The sequence below is a fragment of the Tamandua tetradactyla genome, chromosome 26, assembly GCF_023851605.1.
Source record: "Tamandua tetradactyla isolate mTamTet1 chromosome 26, mTamTet1.pri, whole genome shotgun sequence".
NCBI classification, from domain to species: Eukaryota; Metazoa; Chordata; class Mammalia; order Pilosa; family Myrmecophagidae; genus Tamandua; species Tamandua tetradactyla.
In genome coordinates, this window is record NC_135352.1 from 14,762,605 (window position 1) to 14,784,415 (window position 21,811).

At 33.8% G+C, this 21,811-nt stretch overlaps 1 protein-coding gene across 2 annotated transcripts in view; it reads right to left on the minus strand.

The window, feature by feature from the left end:
* Positions 1-21,811, minus strand: part of TNKS (tankyrase) — a 293,729-nt gene that overhangs the window by 235,379 nt on the left and 36,539 nt on the right. For both annotated transcript variants that reach the window (XM_077144426.1, XM_077144427.1), the window contains exon 2: positions 8,479-8,703. In XM_077144426.1, coding sequence (XP_077000541.1) covers positions 8,479-8,703 — 225 coding nt within the window. The remainder of the gene's footprint in view (positions 1-8,478; positions 8,704-21,811) is intronic.

The window sequence follows — 21,811 nt, forward strand, 5'->3', positions numbered from 1 at the left end:
ACATAATAAATGCTTCTAATTATGTCAAGTTTTAAGGAGTCAAATACAATCAAGCAAAGTTATTTTTTAAGATGCTTGATTTACCGGCAAATTCACAATCTAACAAAGACAACACAGTAGCAGGAAGATTTCTTAAAGCATCTGATGTAAAAGTTTTATCAGCAGAGATTCACAGATTTAATAGTATGAGAAACAGATAAGTGTTTGGGACTGAATCATGTCCTCCATAAGATATTTTCAAGTCTTAACCTTTGGTCCTGTATTGTGAACTCACCTGATCATCTTATATGATCATCATCTATTACAGTGAGGCCAAACTGAATCATGATGGGCCTTAATCCAGTATGAACGGAGCCCTTATCGGAGAGGAAATCTAAACAGCGATCCAGACAACTGAGCAAGAGGCGTAGAAGCCAGGGGAGGAGAAAGGAGACAGATGGCCATGTGACAGAGGAGGAAATTAAGTTATGGATAGCTGGCAAGCCATAACCAGAATGTTACAAACTACAAAGAAAGCATGACCTGCTAATACCTTGATATTGGACTACTAGCCTCCAAAATGGGAGAAGATAAATTCTTGTTCTTTAAGCCAACTAGTTTATGGTATCTGTTATAGCAGACTTAGAAAACTAAGAAGACAATGAAAAAAGTGTACTCTCTATTTAATTTAGTAAATATTTTGTAATTTTGTGAATATTCTGTTTATTTAGCCTTTGGTACTTAGTAAACAATATTTTTAAAGTCTGGTAGAATGTCTCTTCATAAGAATTTTGGAACTAAAACTTGACCTCAGTTCACACCCATACATTAAAATAATTTGTGCCCTTAAGACAAGACAACCCACAAAATCTTACTAATCACAACCTACTAATGGTGACCAACTCTACTAACATCAATGGAGATGGAGAAAAGATGCAATGGACTAATTTATGAACTATAAATTTATTTGACTGTATGAGTGGATGAAACAAATCCACATGCCTCCAAAGCACGGAGCATCAGCAAAGACATGTTCCTTTGAAATTCTAGGTAAAGCAAGACATCAGCAGAAGTTTCATGGGAAAAAAAAAAGTGGATCTTTTATCTTCATGGAGAGCTTCTGTTTACACTCAGAGAAAAAGAAGCAAACAAAACTTGGACAAGTTTCATATTAAAGATGAAACATGCTTTTAGGATCTCCAAAAGGGATGTATCTTCTCCATTAGTAAACAATGGTAAATTTCCCTCTAACTATTAAATATAAAGTGACAGGCTCTTCAAATGATAAGCAAAGCTATAAATGTGTTTCATTTTTGAGTTAGAGTTATTTTTAGCTTTTATATATGCTGAGTCACGTGTTTCACAGAAAAGAAATACTATTATTTATAGCTATTACTCATGAATTTTCTGTCTTTTAAGCCATTTAACTACTGTTTCTTTTCAGTCATTTGAAGATCCTTTTCCCCTTTGAAATGTTTGAGCTCCAAATGCACAAAGTAAGAATTTTACTTCTCTACCTAATACTAGTTACTACTTTAAAAATGAGAACATTTCTTTTATTGACATAATTATAATCATGCCTCACACTTGCTTCTGTAGCAGTTGATTCTTCAAGCAATTGCGTAATTTAGAAATCCAGGCATATCAGAGAATTGAAAAGATAGTAACTTTGCTTACTTAGTAGTAAGCTGTAACTCTGATTAAACACACACTTTGCACTGAGTAAAGAAGCTGCAAGCCCCACTTGCATACACAGTGTTACCTAACAATGGGTTGTGTCTTTGCTTTTTCATTTTCATGCTGGACACATTTAATATTGTAATAACAATGAACTGTACTGTGTAAAAAGGAGTTAAGTTTAAAGATACCTAAAGGTCATTTTTTGATAAAGCCATTCATGGTAATTAACAGTATTGAGGAATTCAGGATTGACATAGTTAATCTGGTGTTTTGTACAGGAAGGGTTTATTGCAGAGTTCATCCATTCCTTTTATTATATAGCACCTGATGACAACAAAGATTATTAAAAACTGTTCAGCCCAAATAACTATATAAGGACAAGGAATCTTCATATCTAATTTAATACAAAATCTCTTCTATTTTAAAGTTTGTGTCAGCCATATAATTTAACTCAAATCTCAAAAATACTTCAGAGAAATTAATAATTTAAGTACAAAGAAATTTCCACCACATATTTATTAATTTATCTTCTTTATTATAATATTTTTAAGAATACAGATAAGTAATACTCTCTATTTGCCATCAGAAATTGCAACTCTCTAAGTAGTTCAAACTTTAAGCATTATAAAGAAAGCAATTTTATCAAGAAACAGTCTACCAGTCTTTTCAGAAGATGCTAAACCTAAATAAATTTTAAAATACTGAAGTAAGATGTTCTACAGTATATTAGTTTTCTATTGCTGCTGTAACTAATTACCACAAATTCAATGACTCAGAACAACAATCCAAATTTATTATCATACAGTTCTCAAGGTCAGAAGTTTGACACAGTCCCCATGGGTTAAAATCAAGGTACCTCAAGACTTATACTTTGACTAGTGCAGTTCCTAATATAACTTATGTGGACAGCTTAACTGAATATCATAAGTACATGGAATCTTCAGTAGGGCATAAGATTTTGTAGGTTTGTCCAGAGTGATGCCCCAATAAATCCCAGAGTGATTTGAACAGTGAGTAAAAAAGTATTTGCAAAGCCCCCTTGGGGGACTGGTGAGAAAGGGGGAAAATTCAACTTCCCCAAGTGGAGAATTCTTGATATTCTCACAAGCAGTGGAAACAACCAAAGCAACAGGCTGAGTCCCCAATCTTGGGGTTTGTTCATATGAAACTTAACCTCACAAAGGATAGGTCAAGCCTACATAAAATTAGGACCAAGAGAACCTCTTTTGTTGCTCAGATGTGGCCTCTCTCTCCAGCCAACACAACAGGCAAACTCACCAACCTCCCCCTGTCTACGTGGGACATGATTCCCAGGGGTGTGGACCTTCCTGGCAACATGGGACAGAAATCCTAGAATGAGCTGGGGCTCAGCATCAAGGGATTGAGAAAACCTTCTCAACCAAAAGGGGGAAGACTGAAATGAGACAAAGTGGCAATGGCTGAAAGATTCCAGAGTCGAGAGGTTATCCTGGAGGTTATTCTTACACATTAAGTAGATATCACCTTGTTATTCAAGACGTAATGGAGAGACTGGAGGGAACTGCCTGAAAATGTGGAGCTGTGTTCCAGTAGCCATGTTTCTTGATGATGACTGAATAATGATATAGCTTTCACAATGTGACTGTGTGATTATGAAAACCTTGGGTCTGATGCTCCTTTTATCTACCTTGTCAACAGACAAGTAGAACATATGGAATAAAAATAAATAATAGGGGGAATAAATGTTAAAATAAATTTAGTTTGAAATGCTAGTGATCAATGAAAGGAAGGGGTAAAGGATATGGTATGTATAATCTTTTTTTTCCTGTTTTCATTTTATTTCTTTTTCTGTTGTCTTTTTATTTCTTTTTCCGAATTGATGCAAATGTTCTAAGAAATGATGAATATTCAACTAAGTTATGATATTGTGAATTACTGATTATATGTATAGAATGAAATGATCACATGTTAATGTTTTAGTTCATTCGTTGTTAAATTTTTTTTAATAAATAAATAAATTTTTTAAAAATTAGGCCTAAGAGTCACCCCAAGAGAACCTCTTCTGTTGCTCAGATGTGGCCTCTCTCTCTCTCTCAGCCAACACAACAAGCAAACTCACTGCCCTCCCCCTGTCTACGTGGGACATGACTCCCAGGGGTATAAACCTTTCGGGCAATGTGGGACAGAAATACTAGAATGAACTGGGATTCAGAATCAAGGAATTGAGAAAACCTTCTCAATCAAAAGGGGGAAGAGCAAAATGAGACAAAATAGTGTCATTGGCTGAGAGATTGCAAACAGGGTCGAGAGGTTATTCTGGAGGTTGGTTATTCTTATGCATTAAATAGATATCACCTTATTAGTCAAGATGTAATGGAGAGGCTGGAGAGAACTGCTTGAAAATGTAGAGTTGTGTTCCAGTAGCCATGTTTCTTGAAGATGATTATATAAGGATATAGTTTTCACAATGTGACTGTGTGATTGTGAAAATCTTGTGTCTGATGCTCCTCTTATCTACATTATCAATAGACAAGTAAAATATATGGAAAAAAATAAATAATAGGGGGAACAAATGTTAAAATAAATTTAGACTGAAATGTTAGTGATCAATGAAAGGGAGGGGTTAGGGGTATAGTATGCATGAATTTTTTTCTGTTGTCTTTTTATTTCTTTTTCTGAATTGATGCAAATGTTCTAAGAAATGAATATGATGATGAACATGAAACTATGTGATGATACTGTGAATTCCTGATTATATACGTAGAATGGAATGATCATAAGTTAAGAATGTTTGTGGGAGTTTCTTACATTTAAAAAAAAATTTTTTTTAATTAATAAAAAAAAAAAATCAAGCTATCTCCAAATTGATAACTCTAAGGGAAAATCCATGTCCTTCCCTTTTCCAGTTTTTAAAGGTCACCCACATTCTTTTGCTCATGGTCCCTTTCCTACATCTTCAAAATCAGCAATGGCAAATAAAATATCACATGGGCATCGCTCTGACTTTCTCTCTGCTCCCCTCTTCCACTCTTAAGGACCCTTGTGATTACTGTAGCCTCACCTAGACAGTCCTGGGGATAATCTCCCCATCTCAAGGTCAGCTGATTAATAATCTTAAATACATCTGCAACCTAACCCCCCTTTGTCATGTAAACAACAACCAGTGTCTGGGAATTAAGACACAGATATCTTTAGAGGGCCATTATTTTGCCTATCATATACAGCATATCATTTCTCAAAAGCACAAAAAGTTTTAAAAGCATAAATATAACACATCATATTATTTAGCCTTCTAAAATCTCATCTTAGCGCTATAAAACTCTAGCAAGGTAAAAAGAAATAGAACAGTTACATTATTTCCATTTGATAAATGAAGCAACTAAGGCAAGGAGAGTAATCTGCCCCAAGAAAAAGTGCTTGCTAATGGGAGATTTTAGAGTAGACTCTGGGTCCTCTGATTTCGATTTCACTGCTCTCTGCAATAAACCACAATCGCCCTCAATTACTCTAATACTAAGAATAAAGTCTTCCCTATTGCTGATAACTCCACACTGCTAACTCCTCTGTTCATTTTTAGCAGCCCACAATTTAATAACTCATTCAGTTGAGTTATTTATCACCTAATTTCATACACATTCACACATGAGTGATATGCTTTTATATATATATGTATATATATATATATACATATATATATATATACACATATATATATATATACATATATATATATATATAAATTATATATCCTGTAAACTATAATACTGTCTACTTTAACTGTTTTTTCTGAGCCAAGATCTTATCTGGGCCAATGTATTACATTTGATTGAATGCAACTTTTAGTTGAATGAACTCAAGTTATGGCATGCCATTTACCTTTCTATGGAAAAGAAAAAGAAAGAAGAGATAAAACATAATTTTATAAAAAGGAATCCCCAAATTCTAAATAATGAAAAAAAGGGGAAGAAATCTTATTACATATTAAAGAATTAACTGAAGGTTCTCAATTGGGATAAACTGAGAATTACAGCTAATTGCTCTTGTTTATTTAGATAGCCAAATCTGTTGTAGTTACAGTATTAAATGATACTAACTACATGTAGTTGGCTTAATCTCTCCTAATAAGCCAATTTGTTCAAAGGCTTTTTAGAAAAATAAAATCAGTTTTATATTTTTCCTTGCATTTTCAGTAAATATAAAAGTATCTGAACCAGCATCATGTAATACAATAGAAAAAATATTTCTAATCATGTTATTTTTATAACAATAAGAACAGCTTATGTTTTTAACATATGCTAATAGACTTTGCACTAAGGTACTTTACTTGCATTATTATCTCATTCAATCCTCTTAAGAATTTTATGAAGTACAAGTCACTTAACCTCTTTAAGGTGTTATACCTCCATTTTAACACTTTAAAGAGGTTAACTAACTTGCTCAAGGACCCAAGCCTCTGACTCCAATCACTATGACACATTACTGTTGAGGTTAGAAAACTAAGCTGTTTTTTAAAATTCCTTAATTATTAGATTTTAAGCATCAGTTTGAATTTTGGGCTCCCAGATAAGATATAAAGAGTTCCCTGGTCTGTGCATATAAGATAAATGAAGCTAAAAATTAGTTGAGAGTATACAAAAGACAAAGAAAGCAAGTCATAGGAGCTTTGTTTCTCTAATGTCATGTCACTTGTCCTATTCAGCCTTTTTACTCCACAAAAGCTAACGAACTGCTCTTTCTCAAGTGAATTAGTTTAATCTTTTCTTCTAATGGTCTTTAGAAGGGATTCCACTGTCTTCAAGCTTTCAACACTGTAAATGAAAAGTCCTTTACCTGGTTTATTTTTTCTTTTCTTTTTTAATTTGGAAAACTTCTGTGTATCTACCTTGATCAGCCTTTTGTATCAATCAAGCATGGAACGCTGTGAGCCTGCTCAATCTAAAGACTGGGGTTTTTTCTCTACTTAAGAATTTTTTCCTATCATTTGTTAATTATTGATCTCTTCCAACAGTTTTCCCTCCTCAACTCCAGCCCACCCCTTCGGAACTTTTATTGCATGGAAGATTTTAAAATAATACTTTCATTGCATGGAAGATTTTTAAATAATGTGGAGTTTTCTTAACATTTTTCTTCATGATTTCCATGTCTTAACATTTTTGCTCTATATTCGGAGATAATTCTTGCATGTGATCTTCCAGACTACTTTCTTTAATTTAACTACTGATTTCTTTTACCTTGAAAAAAATTGCTTTTTTCTTCCCCCTTGGCCCCAGGAAGTCACTTACATAGTACACTTCGATTTCCTTGGGGGATTTCTTTTTTTTTTTAACTTTGATGTTCATCTGACTCCTTTAACAATTCTGAGTATGTATTCTGATTGTTTTACTCAATCTTCCCCTCTTTGGCAGAGATGGGTTATTATTTTTCATTTAGCTTATTGGGCTTCAGGTCTAGATTTTAGGGCATTCCAAACAGTAAGAATTTCCCAGGTAATAGAAGACCATGCACTTCTATTATTGTTCAGAGAATTTGTTATAGAAGCCATCAAATTGGCTCTTCCCTGATGAGGGACCTGGAAGAAGTCTTCCAACGGAACATGTTCTCCTCACTGCCCGGTTGAGAATCATAGGGTATAAGGATTAACGAGAGTATAGTATACAAACGGAAATTATTTAGATTCAAGAGATTCCTTTATCAGTTTAAAAATCCCATTCTGGAACTTCCACTTAGTTACCTTCTCAAGATCTCTGTAAAAGTTATATTCATTTGCAAATAACAGAAACTAATTCTGACTATCTTAAGTAAACTGAACTGACAGAAGGACTAGGCTTAGAAAACAAATAAAAAAAGCTGTAGGGCAAGTATAAGGAACATAACTCTCTTTTAGTAGGAACATTCTGATCAGGGCACTGCCAACAATAAAGCAGAAAATTGTTGCTATGAATGATTCCTTAATATTTTTAAGTCTTTATACTCAAAATTCACCAGTACAGAAAGGATCTTCTGATTAACCAAGACTAGGCTATCTCTGATTGCCATGGGGTACAAATAAGGACTGACCCTACCAGTGTTTGCATTTCTTTCCATAATAACCACCCATGTTTTAAATCTCCAAAAAAAGAAAAGGAGTTGGTTACTAGGTAGCCAAACACAAAAAAGAAAACAAGAAATGCAAAAGAAGACATATAAAAGAGAAAGAAACGCTGACTAAATACCCTTACATATAAACTCTATACTTAAAATGAACTTGAAAAGTTCATTTTTTTTTAATTGCTTTAAGGCTATGGCACAAGTTGAAAATATTAAGCTTTGAACTACTTTATTCAAACCACTCACTTAAAGCTTTCCAAGACTAATAAAATGGTTGGTGTTCAACTTTACCACAGCAAAGAAAGACTTTGCCTTAATGCTAGATAACTTTCCCTCAATTAACCTAAGTATCCAAAGTACGTCATCCAATTGATAAGAATTTGCACATTATAACAGCTCTCAATAATGGTAGGATAGAAAATTTGCAATATTTTAAAACAATTGTATTACTGAATTTGACAATAATAGTCCATCAAAATTTAGTACCACACCAGCTGGCATATGACTTGCATTTGGAGAATTAATGCTTCGAATTTTGTTCTTAACCAACTTTAGATTGCCATCCCTCTACTTCCTTTTTGATGGAAATGAATTGCTTCTAAAAGTAAAGAAGCTATAAACCCTTCAACCTTTATTCTGAGAGAACACTTTTTCCACTGCAATAAAAAGCAAGAATGACTAGAAAATCTTTATTTAAAATTTTATAACTGTTGGCATGACTTTATAATTTTGATACTATCAAATAATACTCACCAATACATACATCGATTTTCCCCTTAATAGCAGCTTCATGCAATGGGGTATAGTTCCAGTTATCCCTGGCATTTGGATCAGCTCCTTGGCACAGCAGCAGGCTCACAACCTCAGCATGGCCAAAAGAACAGGCATTATGAAGCGGTATAAGACCTCCATCATCACGAGCATGGACATTAGCACCCATCTGTAGTAAGTGTTCTACAACATCTTTCCTTCCAAAACCTAAAAAGGGGAAAAAGAACATATAGTAAATCAAAATTTTAAAAAAGAACAATTCAAACTCCTTTAAAATAAATATCAACAAATATGAACAAAAGAAACGTTGCACTATATAGCAAAAAGGGTAAAAAAACAAAACAAAACACCATAGTGGCTGCCATTCAAATTCACTCACATAAATTAAAACTAAGAATGTCCTTTAGTTTTTGTCCTGGGCAACTGTGCAAGAAATATAACATCAATGAGACCAGACTCCAGTCCAAGGCACTCACTTTCCCCTCACACTTCATAAGATAAAATTAAATTTACAAAACTTACTCAATATTTTAAGAGATGAGTTATGTAAATATTGCTGTCAACCAAATCTAAGACAAATCACAATACTCAACACTACACTTCAGAAATGTTGGATACCAGAAATACATAGTGACAGTTTGGTTAAAGGGGACTGTGAAGAGGAAGAATCAAAGATGATGCCAAAATATCTACTCTTGCAACTTGTGGCCAAGCTAAATGAAATGGGTAGTTAAGAAGTAAAACAACAACCCAGCACTGCAGAATCAACAATGCTTACCTGGCCAAAAGGGGGAAAAGAAATGTAGCAAAGTACGGTTTCAGTGACCAAGACATCTCATATAGAGTGGAGAAGCTATTCTGGAGGTTACGGTTATACAAGCTTCAGGTACATATTTCCAGTTAGCATGGTATGCCAAGCCCCAACCAACAGTATTCCTGAAAACCCCTAAGGAATATCCAGGGCTCTATCCAGGTGGTTCCGAGGCCAGATAAAGCCTGAAACCCAGAGTTACCAGTCTCTCCAAGAGTATTAGCCAGTTATATTTTCCTACTCCATAATGTTGACATCCCTTTACAACATGAAAAAGTTAGAATGGTCATTGTCCAAATATCCCTAAAGATTGGGAAGAGGATCAAAGGAGAAGGAGGTATTATAACAGAGAAGACAGGATTTAATAAACGAGTATGACTACTGAATCTTTATATTGATAGATCTTTTTAGTTCCCAGTGTCTTAAGGGCAACTAACTGGCAGGAAATACCTGAAATTGGTAGAACTGTAACCCACACCATACTTTGAAGTTTGTTCTATAATTACTTTTAAAATATACTTTGAAATGTATTGCTTTTTGTATATATGTTATATTTCACAATAAAAAAAAGATTTAAAACAAAGAAATAAAACAACTCAAACTCAAATTTATTGTGTCTGAGGAGAAAATATGACAAACATTTGGAAAGAAAGAACCAAAATACCATGCTAATTGGAAATATGTACCTGAAGCTTGTATTCCCGTAACCTCCAGAATAGCTTCTCAACTCTATATGAAATACCTTGGTCACTGATACCATACTTTGCTATATGCTTCAAAGCTTTCCGACAGAAAATGGAGAAAGCAGCATAAGGACTAAACAAACACATAAAAAGGTAAGAAATACCAAGAAAGTATAACATGATGGAAGTCAGGGAAAATTTCAAAATCGGTGGTAATGAAAATAGGAGTATTATGAAAAAAGCTGGACATGATGAGGATTTAGTGAGATCAACGGAGAGGGGAAAACGGTCATTGATACTTTTACAGTCATTTTAGTAAATTATGAAATCACAAACTTAACATGTTTAACTTTACATGTTAGTACCTTTATTAATGATTCTTTCTTTTCCACTCTACTTTAAATTTTGCAAGGTCTTAAATTGGCTGATTGCCACTATACCTCCATGCTACTGTGTAAAGTTAGAAAACAGGATCTTAAATAAAACTAAAGGCAGTAAAACAGCTGAATCTTCTTCCATTCCATGCATACATAAACTAAATGAGAACCAAGTGGAAAACAGTGAAAGAAAAAAAACTAGTTTTATTTCAAGATACGCTATTTATATAGGAATTCATGCCTTCCAGGAAAACAGGCTCAAAGGAAAAACTTCCAGAGTAAATGGTATGTTTCCACAAATGTGTACTACAAAGTCAAAATCCCATGGAAAATATTCTTCAAATTAGGATGAAAATTTTGGGAGGAAAAAACATCAATTTTTTTATTAATATCTGGAACGACAAAAGTATAGGGTGCTCCACAATCTTGCTAGTTATGTTTTTATTTTTGTTTTAATACCTGCAGAACTTTATAGATCTTTAGTTCAGTTTAATTACTTAACTTCAATGTCCTTCTTTCTCCTACCATCACAACCCTACTCTTCCACTGGGCCATAGGCATATTCCTTGCTTGAAAAGATTTAATGATTTTCTCTAGAATAAAAGACGGGTACAAACTCACATTTTCCTTATCAGGGCAGCAACAATGTCTGGGAACTAATTTCTTTTTCATTAATAATCAAATAGGGAAAAGACATTTTTTACTTAATTGACATTTTAAAAATCACCCAATAAAAGCCAAATAAGTGTTTCTTTTATAAAATAAATTTTAAAAGGTGGATTCTTCACTATATGTCTATATTATTTCAATGTAGATTAAAATATAGTCATTTGGAAGCAGGTAAATAAAATAAGAACACTTTAAAATATGAAGTGTACTAGTGAGATGATATTACATATGACACAGTCTTCTTTTTTAAAACCCATTCTGCTTTTGTTAAGGATTCTTTACAATAATAAATATAGATGCCTCTGATACTCACTTGCCTCTTTGGAAAATATTTGTGTCTTAGCTATACAGGTTTTCACAAAATTATACTTTATCTATTCTATTGAGTATGAATTATAATTGGTCATTCAACATTTTATCAATGCTAAATGCTTATGCATTATTTTTTCACAAACGAAAATAATTCATGATGTTTGAAGCCTTATATACAGGTCCTTTGTTTCATACACAACAATATTTGGAGTCAAAATTATGTCTAGGAGTGATTTATTTGGGTCTCTAAGGAACTAAAATAAAAATAATAATTACGGAAAGTTCGAAGAACCAAGAACCAAACCAAATTTGAAAGATAAAGTATCATTGATTACCTCTCAAGGAAATATTCCCTAAGTGAAAGCATTACAACCACATATTGCAGATAGGATTTACACTGTTCAATCACATCAATTGAACACATCTAAAAAAAAAATAGTAAAGTCAGAATCTTTTTAGAAAAGGAATAATGCTGCTACTTTAACATATATTATAGCTCAGACCTATGAAGCACAACGGTAAAACAAATCTAATGTTTCTCTCTTGACAAGCAAAGGTCACTAGAAATTAAGACAGTGCATACTCTAATTTTTACCTAGAGTATGTGCTGTACAGACTTCCAATCTAAGAACTGTAATAATCTTTCATTCTTTTGCATATGGATATCCACTTCTCCAAGCACCATTTATTGAAGAGGCTGCTCTGTCCCAGGGGTGTTGGCTTGACTGCCCTATCAAAGATCAATTGTTCATATATGAAAGGGTCTATTTTGGAACCGGGTCTATTTCGGAACACCCTATTCGATTTCATCATTCAGTATATCTATCTTTATGCCAATACATGCTGTTTTTGACAAATGTAGCTTCATAATATGGTTTAAAGTCAGGTAATGTGAGACCTCCCACTTCATTTTTCTTTCTCAAGATATTTTTAGCTATTCAGGGCAATCTTCCCTTCTAAATAAATTTGATGATTAGTTTCTCTTTTTCCACAAAGAATTTTTTGGGATTTTAATTGGTATTGCATTGAATCTATAAATCAGTTTTGGTAGAATTCACATCTTGACTATATTTAGTCTTCCAATCCATGATCACAGTATGTTCTTCCATTGTTTAGGTCTTCCATGACTTCTTTTAACAAGCAATTTCTTGTAGTTGTCTGTGTATAGGTCTTTTGTATCCTTAGTTAAATTTATTCCTAAATATTTTATTCTTTTGGTTGCTATTGTAATTGGGATTTTTTCTTGATTTCCTCCTCAGATTGCTCATTACCAGTGTATAGGAACACTACTGATTTGGGGGTGTTTATTTGTTACCCTGCCACTTTGCTGTACTCATTTATTAGCTCTAAATAGTTTTGCTGTAGATTTTTCAGGATTTTTGACATCTCATATCATCTGCAAACAATGAGAGTTTTACTTCTTCCTTTCCAATTTGGATGCCTTGTATTTATTTTTCTTGTCTAACTGTTCTGGCTAGAACTTACAGCACAATGTTGATTAATAACGGTGACAGTGGGCATCCTTGTATTGTTCTTGATCTTACAGGGAAAGCTTTCAGTCTTACCTCATTGAAGATTATGTTAGCTGTGGGTGTTTCATATATTCCCTTTATCATGTTGAAGAAGTTCCCTTTTATTCCTATCCTTTGAAGTGTTTTCATCAAGAAAGGACGTTGAATTCTGTCAAATGCCTTTTCTGCATCAACTGAGATGACCATGTGGTTTTTCTGCTTTGATATGTTGATATAGTGTATTACATTAACTGATTTTCTTGTGTTGAACCATCCTTGCATACCTGGAATAAACCCTACTTGGTCATGGTATATAATTCTTTTAATGTCCTGCTGGATTCTATTTACAAGCATTTTGTTGAGGATTTTTACATCTATATTCATTAGAGAGATCAGTCTGTAATTTTCCTTTCTTACAGTATCTTTGTCTGATTTTGGTATGAGGGTGATGTTGACTTCATAGAATGAGTTAGGTAGCTTTCCCTCCTCTTCAATTTTTTCAAAGAGTCTGAGCAGAATTGGTGCTAATTCTTTACTGAATTCTTGGTAGAATTCCCAGGTGAAGCTCTCTGGTCCTGGACTTTTTTGGTAGCTTGATGACTGATCCAATCTCTACTTGTCACTGGTTTCTTGAAAGCATTTCATTTATCTCAAGTCAATGTTGGCTGTTCATGCCTTTCTAGGAAGTTGTCCATTTTATCTGCATTGTCCAGTTTATTATCATACAGTTGCTCATAGTATCCTCTCATTACCTCCTTTATTTCTGCAGGGTCAGGGTGTATGTCTACTCTTCCATTTCTGATTTTATTATTTGTTTCTGATTTTATTTATTTGTATTCTCTCTCTCTCAATTTTATTGATTTTCTCAAAGAATCAACTTCTGTTTTTGTTGATTTTCTCAATTGTTTTAATGTTCTAAATTTCATTTATTTCTGCTCTAATCTTCATTATTTCTTTCCTTTTGTTTGCTTTAGGGTTAGCTGGTTGTTTTTCTCTAGTTCTTCCAAGTGAACAGTTAATTCCTTGATTTTTGCTCTGTCTTCTTTTTTAATATAGTTGTTTAAAGCAATAAATTTCCCTCTTAGCAGTGTCTTTGCTGCATCCCATAAAATTTGTTAGGTTGTGTTTTCATTTCCATTTGCCTCAAGATATTTACTGATTTCTCATGTAATTTATTTCTTGATCCACAGGTTGTTTAAGAGTGTGTTGTTTAGCCTCCATACATTTGTGACTTTTCAGGCCCTCTGCCTGTTATTGATTTCCAACTTCATTCCATTTGATCTGAGATAATGTTTTACATGATTTCAATCTTTTTAAATTTATTGGGACTTGTTTTGCAGCCCAGTATATGGTCTATCCATGAGAACTTGAGAAAAATGTGCATCCTGCTGTTGTGGGTGGAATGTTCAATAGATGTCTATTACATCTAGTTCATTTATTGTATTATTCAAATTCTCTATTTCTTTACTGATCCTGTATAGACGTTCTACCCATTGATGAGAGCGGGGAGCTGAGTCTCCAATGATGGTAGAGCTGTCTATTTCTATCCTCAGTGTTGTCAAAGTTTGCCTCATGGACTTTGGAGCACTCTGGCTTTGTGCATAAATATTTACGATTGTTGTCTTCTTGTTGAATTGTTCCTTTTATTAATACCTAGTGTCCTTCTTTCTCTCTTTTACTTGTTTTACATTGGAAGACTAACTTGTCAGATACTAGTAGAGCTACCCCTGCTCTTATAAAAAAGAAAATATCTCTTGTCACCTTTTTACTTTTAGCCTATTTTTGTCCTTGGGTCTAAAATGAGTCTCGTGTAGACAGCATATGGATGGGTCTTGTTTTTTAATCCATTCTGCTAGACTGTCTTTTGATTGGGGAGTTTAATCCATTAACATTTACTGTTATTACCATGAAGACAATACTTTCTTCTACCATTTTGTCTTTTAGATATTATATGTCCTATCTAATTTTTTTTTCTCTTTTTACCTTTGCTGATAGTCTTCATTTCTACACTCTTCTTCAGATCTCTCTCTCCTCCTGCCTTTTCCTATCTGCCTGTACTGCTCCCTTTAGTATTTCTCGCAGAGCTGGTCTCTTAGTTACAATTTCTCTCAGCAATTGTTTGTATGAAAATATTTTAATCTCCCCATCATTTCTGAAGGACAAATTTGCTGGATATAGAATTCTTGGTTAGCAGTTTTTCTCTTCTAAAATCTTAAATATATCATACCACTGCCTTCTTGTCTCCATGGTTTCTGCTGAGAAATCCACACATAGTCTTATCAAGCTTGCCTTATATGTGATGGATGGCTTTTCCCTTGCTGTTTTCAAAATTCTCTTTCTCTTTGACATCTGGCAATCTGATTAGTATGTCTTGGAGTATGTCTATTTGGATCTATTCTGTTTGATCTATGCTATACTTCTTGGCTCTGTAATTTTTTGTCTTTCATAAGAGACGGGAAATTTTCAGTGATCATTTCCTTAATTAGTATTTCTCCTCTTTTTCTTTCTCTTCTCCTTCTGGGACACCCACAACACGTATATTTGTGCACTTCATCTTGTCATTCAATTCCGAGACCCTGCTCTTATTTATCCATCTTTTCACTATATTTTCCTTTGTGTGTCAGATTTCAGATGTACAGTCCTCTAGTCCACTATTCCTTTCTTCTGCCTCTTCAAATCTATTATTGTAGGTTTCCATTGTTTCTTCATCTCTTCTATGTGCCTTTCACTCCCATAAGTTCAGCTATTTGTTTTTTCAAAATTTTAAGTCCATCTTTTTATTTGCCTGTTGTGTTCTTCATCTCCTCCAACTCACTGATTTGATTTTTTTTTTTTTTTTTTTTTTTTTTTACTGATATGATTTTGGATGAGATTCTCCATGTCTGTTCAAACATCCTGAATTAGTTGTTTCAGCTCCTGTATCTCATTTGAAGTGTTGGTCTGTTCCTTTCACTAGGCCACATCTTTGATTTTCCTAATATGACTCATTATTTTTTGCTGGTGTGTAAGCATTTGATTGCCTTAATTAATTTATTCTGGAGGTTGTTTTCACACTTTTACCTAGGATTTTCTTTCTGGATGGCTTTGTTCTCTCTCTGTTCTTTGGCATTCTGTTCAACTTATTCTAGACCCCAAGCATAGGTTCTGTTTAACTGATCAGAATTTTTCAGTTTTTGTTTTTCTGTTTCTTGCCCTGCCTATATATGAATCTTTTTTTTTTTTTTTTGAGGAAGGTCTCCTCTGATAGAGGAGTCAGACCCCAGTCAGATTTTCCCCAACCAGACAGGTCACATCTCAGGAGGAAAGAGTAGCCAGCATCAGTTTTTCCTAAGGATGAGTTCCTCAGGGAATCCAGTTGTCAGACTTTCCTATGAAGCCTCTAGACTGTGTTTTTCCTAACCTGCCCAGCATATGGCACTTGTCTGCCAATGGTTTCCCACTAGATTAAAGTAACATGGTACCTTTAATTTCAGCAGACTCTCCATGCTGGGGCATGGTTGAGATAGATGTGAGATTGTAGGATGGCTTTAACTGCTTCAGTTTTCTAGTTCCTGGGGCCTGAATTCCTTGAAGGAGGGATTCCACTTGAGCTGGGCCCCACCTTTCTCTTGAGGAGCATACAACCTTTAGGGAATTAAGTCCTTTCGCCTGACTAGCTACTTCGCCTCTCAGACAAGCTTAATTTCTCCCTTGCCTGAGGCAGTGCTGGAGCCTGAGAGTGCTTCTAGTTGTAGCTAATGAGCTGTTTAAAGACTAGAAAAAAAGCAAAAAAATAAAAAGCCTTTTCAGAGCTGGACCCCTGCTCCTCAGGTTTGTCAATGAACAGCTTAAGTTGGTATGTGGCTCTATGTATCTCCAGGCTTTATGGTTCTCCTTTTCTTGGGGTCCAACCCTTTTCCAGTATTTTGTGTTGTTCAACTCAAAAAGCCTCTGTTTTGTTGTTTATTTTCTTTTTCTGTCAACCCTTCCCCCTCTGTGCAGGGGCAAAAACTCCTAGTACCTTATTGATTATTACAGGTTTATCTGTGCTAGGAGCCTATTTTCAGCAGTCAGATTAATTAATTCTGCAACTGGAGCTTGGTTGAGCTAAGCCTTTGCTGCTAGTAATGTTTGTTTCCTTTCCCCTTGGGGAATCAACCTGCCATGCCCATGTGGGAAGGGCGCTGGTCTCTGTGGCTTGAAGGATTTACAGTTCTATGTGGGATTTCAGCTCTTCCACTTCATCCAGACTGGTGTACACTGTGTGTTCCTGATATTCTCCCAGCAGTTATTTTGTACATCTCCTGGCTATTTACTAGCTGCTCTGGAGAAGGAACTAAATTCCTCACCTCACTAAGCCTACCATCTTGCCCCACCTCTTCTTCCATATGAATTTGATGACTGGTTTTTCCATTTCTGCAATGAAGGCTGTTTCATTTGTACGAGATTGTGTTAAAAGTATATATTATTTTGGGTAGAACTGGCATTTTGACAACATATAGTGTTCCAATCCAGGAACACAAAATGACCTTCCATTTATTTAGCTCTTTTATTTAGACCTTCCATTTATTTAGCTCTACTGTTTGATGTGGCTTGATATATTTTGTTGAGAATTTTTGGCATCTACAGTAATAAAGGATATTGACCTGTAATTTTCTTTTTCTGCATTAACTTTATCTGGATTTGGTATTAGGAATATGTTGACCTAACAAAATGTTCCCTACTCTTCAAATTTTTAGATGATTGTGAGTAGAACTGGTGTTATTAAATTTTTGGTAGGATTCACCAGTGAAGCCATCTGGTCCTAGACTTTTCTTTGTTGGAAGGTCTTTGATTACTGATTTAATCTCTTTACTTATAATTGGTCTGTTGAGGTCTTCTATCTCTTCTTGAGTCAACAGAAGTAGTTTGTGTGGTAGCTAACATTTAGAAGCCCTCATGTGAAGAAATTTGCCAAGTGCTTGACATACATTAGCTTCTCACCATAAACCCTGTGAGATACTATTATCCTCATTTTACTGTTGAGAAATTCTTACCCTCAGTCCTAATATTCATGAACTATACCTTCAAATATACATCTCAAATCTAGCTACCTCCCCAGTGATACAGCCCAGTTTCAAGTCCCATAATGTCTTGCCTAAACTACAGCACATAACCTTCTAAATGGTGTCTCTGTTATCATATCTGCTGCCCTACAATTTGTATTTAACATACCAGGCAGTAATCTTTAAAGGCATGAATGTTATTGTGTCACTCCCCTGCAACTGGTTTCCGTAACACAACCTTATCATGACCTATGAGGCTTCATGTAAGCTGGCCCTTGTACCTTTCCAATCTGAATGAGTTTTACTCTCTCTGTCTTTCACTTCCTGTTGCTTGAATATATCAAACCTAAATCACCGTAAGTGACTCTATACTTGCTGTGTGCCCTGCCTGAAGATTTATGCCCTAGATCTTCACATACTTAGCTCCTTTTAAAATCCAATTCTCAGCTCAAAGGTAAACTCAGAGAGGCTTTTCCTGACTACCCAATTTAAAGTCACCCACATATACACAGACAAACAGAAAGACACATAATACCTTTTTTTTTTCAACATCACCCACATTTACTTTCTTCCTACACTTAACCACTACCTGAAAGTGCATTGTTCATTTAGTTGTTTACTTGCCTATTATGTATCTCCTCATACAAGATGTTCCACGAAAACAGGTAACCTGACTGGCTTTCTTAATCTCTAGCTTTATCTCTAGCACAGTACTTAGAGCAGTGCTTCATACACAGACACAGCACCCAATAAAATATTTGTTGAATAAATGAATGTACATAATGTTTATTTGATTCATGGTAATTAGACACAAATAGTAAGCAGCTGTTAGTTATTTTTAATATACAAAAAGAAAACAGATTTACAGGTTTTTCTGATGGGAGGGTATCAGAATATTTTAATATTTTCAAACAAAACACCAAGTTTTCAAGAAGGAATATCATCTATAATATCACCACCCAGAAATAATCACTCTAAACACTTTGATGATTAAACTTCCAGATTTCTTTCTTTGTAAACATGTGCACATTTTTCAAAACACATTTTCTGCTTTTTCACTTTCCAAATATAATGGATATTTAGGTAAAAATTTTAAATTTAAAAGTAATTTTTGTGGTTTTTTAGCATCTCATTTATGGAAACATTATGATTTATTTAGTTGAGTGGTTTCACCATTATAAAAAAGAGATTTTTATCAGTATATTAAAAAATTATAATACATCTCCTTGTACATATACCTTTAGACATTAAGATAAATTTCTCAAATTTAGGTTAAAAGATTTATATTTAATATTCATATGTTGCCAAACTGTGCACTAACTCATTCTATCAATTTTCATTCCCAACCAAAATGCTTGGGAACACTCAATTCCCCATCCTTTGTACAACACTATTATTTATAAATTTTACAAGCCAAGAAGCAAAAAATGAAACTGTATTACCTATTAGTAACAGTATCTGTTACAGGTCTGTAGGTTATGGGTAAAAAGTCTGAATTTTATTATCAGTAATTGGGAAGCCATTAAAGGGAAATTACTTGACTCTAAGTAAGCCTTAAAAGTATTATCAGCGGACTATACAAAAAATAGATTGGAGAGAGTCAAGAGCAAAATCAGAGCAAGCAGTTAAGAAAAATTCTGCCACAGACTGGCTAATAATGGATGGTGGCTTGGAATAGGATAATGACAGTATAGATGAAGAGAACTGAGATATATTTTAAAGCAAGGACTATGGGGTCCCAGTTTCTAGCTTGAACAACTCAGTTTATGAAGGAACCATTTGCGGAAGAGTCAGGGCAAACAGGTAGCAATAAAAAGTTCACCATGATAAACTGCTCCTCTCCAACTACTAAATTAAGCAATATAAACCTATTTTTTTTTTCAATTTTCAATTTCAGCACATTTCCCCCTAACCAATGCATGGGAAATAATGACATTATTTTATGTCATTTAAAGATATTTTATGTATCTAAAGAAATTTAAGAACATACTATATGGTAAGCATTGTAATCTAATCCCCAGCATATTTAATACATTTCCTTATTCTTGTGTTAAAGAGCTTCAATTAAGGCCATTCAAAATGTTTCATATCAAATGTAGGGTCATTTGTATCTAAACTGGTCTGAGTTTAGAAAGAAGAAATTGTAGAATTTAGGTTCCACATTTTAAATATGCCTAAAAATTAAAGCTTCAAAGTCACAACTTTCGCCAATACTAAAACTTAAAACTGACAACTATGACTACCAAAATGTAATATAAAGAGAAAAACATCAAGTATTTGTAGCGTTTTAAAGTGACATTTTTATTTATGGTAGGAAAACCATAGCTTAAAGACATTTTTCCCTCTAATTGAACTGTCAGCAAAGCCAGAACCACTGTACATCTTCAGAACTGCTAATCCATTGACCTACACTTATATACCCAATGAGAAATAGGAAAATCTATATTATATTATACCTCACATATTTCTTTTTTTTTCCTCCATAAGTGTGACCCAACTATACCAAAAAAATACTCAGAGAGATAGTAAAATATATTTGGGATAATCTGGGGGAAAAAAAATCACTCAAGAAGTTTCACATGTATCTATTTCTCTGATATAAAGGAAATCACAAAAGTTGAGTTGAGAAAGATTAAAAGGCACTTGATGAAAGATGTGACTTGTTCATTATTATTTTAAAAAACATTAGGAAAAACTAGAATCCAAAACATAAAACAATCTAGTCATTTATATCTTAATTTCCCCATTTTAAGAATTATCAATCTGCTGCTAACCAACTTAGAAAGCAAAGCAAAACTTTAACTATGACAAAACTATTTACAATGAAATAAAATTCAGTCATGACATATTTATACAATAAGGTTTTTAAAGTATTATTTTCTAGCCAATAAACTCATCATTCACCAATTTAACACTAGTAATTCCAGATATTTGTAAGTATTTCTAAAGGTCCAATTAACACAGTAATCTATAAATTTTCTGGATTGAAAATCTGAATCACATCTGTGTCCCACATGATATGCAAGAAGCATGAACAAAATCAGAGAGGGTCTCTACCACAACAGCATCATCTCAACATACTTTTCTAATTCTATTCATTTTTTTTGTACCAACCTACCTTCTAAATGTCTTTTAGTGTTCATTTTTACTGCATTTTATGAAGGAAATTATATGATATAGTAGTATTCTCTAACCTGAGGATTGGGAAAAGACTGGTAACATATTCGATAAAAATGCCAAGGGTTTTCTATATGCTGGGTTTAAACTTATGCAGTCTAATAATACACACAAAGCCATGGCTACCTATCAACAGATTTCTTCTCCCTTTGTAATAAAGGTTCTATGACAAGGAAACATTTCCTATTTAATATTCAGAATCATTCTTTCTTCTTCTAATTTCAATTCTAACTGCATTAGCCTTTAAATAAAGAAATATTTTACACTTCATAAGAGTAGAAGTCATTGTTAAGCAACAGGGAGTATACTGCCTATTGTTTCTAAAACAACAGTTTAGAAAATAACTACAAAATGACATCTATAAAGTCAATGAAGTTACATGGTTTTACATTTGTCAAAGGCAGACTCTGACCAGTTAATTTTTCCATTTTACAGTCCGTGATTTGGAAAAATATACATATATGCTTAGAAGATATATTTAATTTTTAAATATATATAATCAAGAATGTGTATTTACATGGAAGGATATAGAATCAGTTACCCTGTAATTAAGAGACAAAAAAGTTCCCTGAGTAAACAATTATAATTCTAAATAAGTGCCATTAGAAGTTTCCTGCATTTGCTATATTCATGATTTTGTTATTTTTAAGCATTTTAACCTACTCCATCAAAGCCACTAAAATGTGTGACTTTCAAAAACTAGCCATTACAATAAGTTAAAGAATTCAGACCGCTTGTCGTCTGAACAACT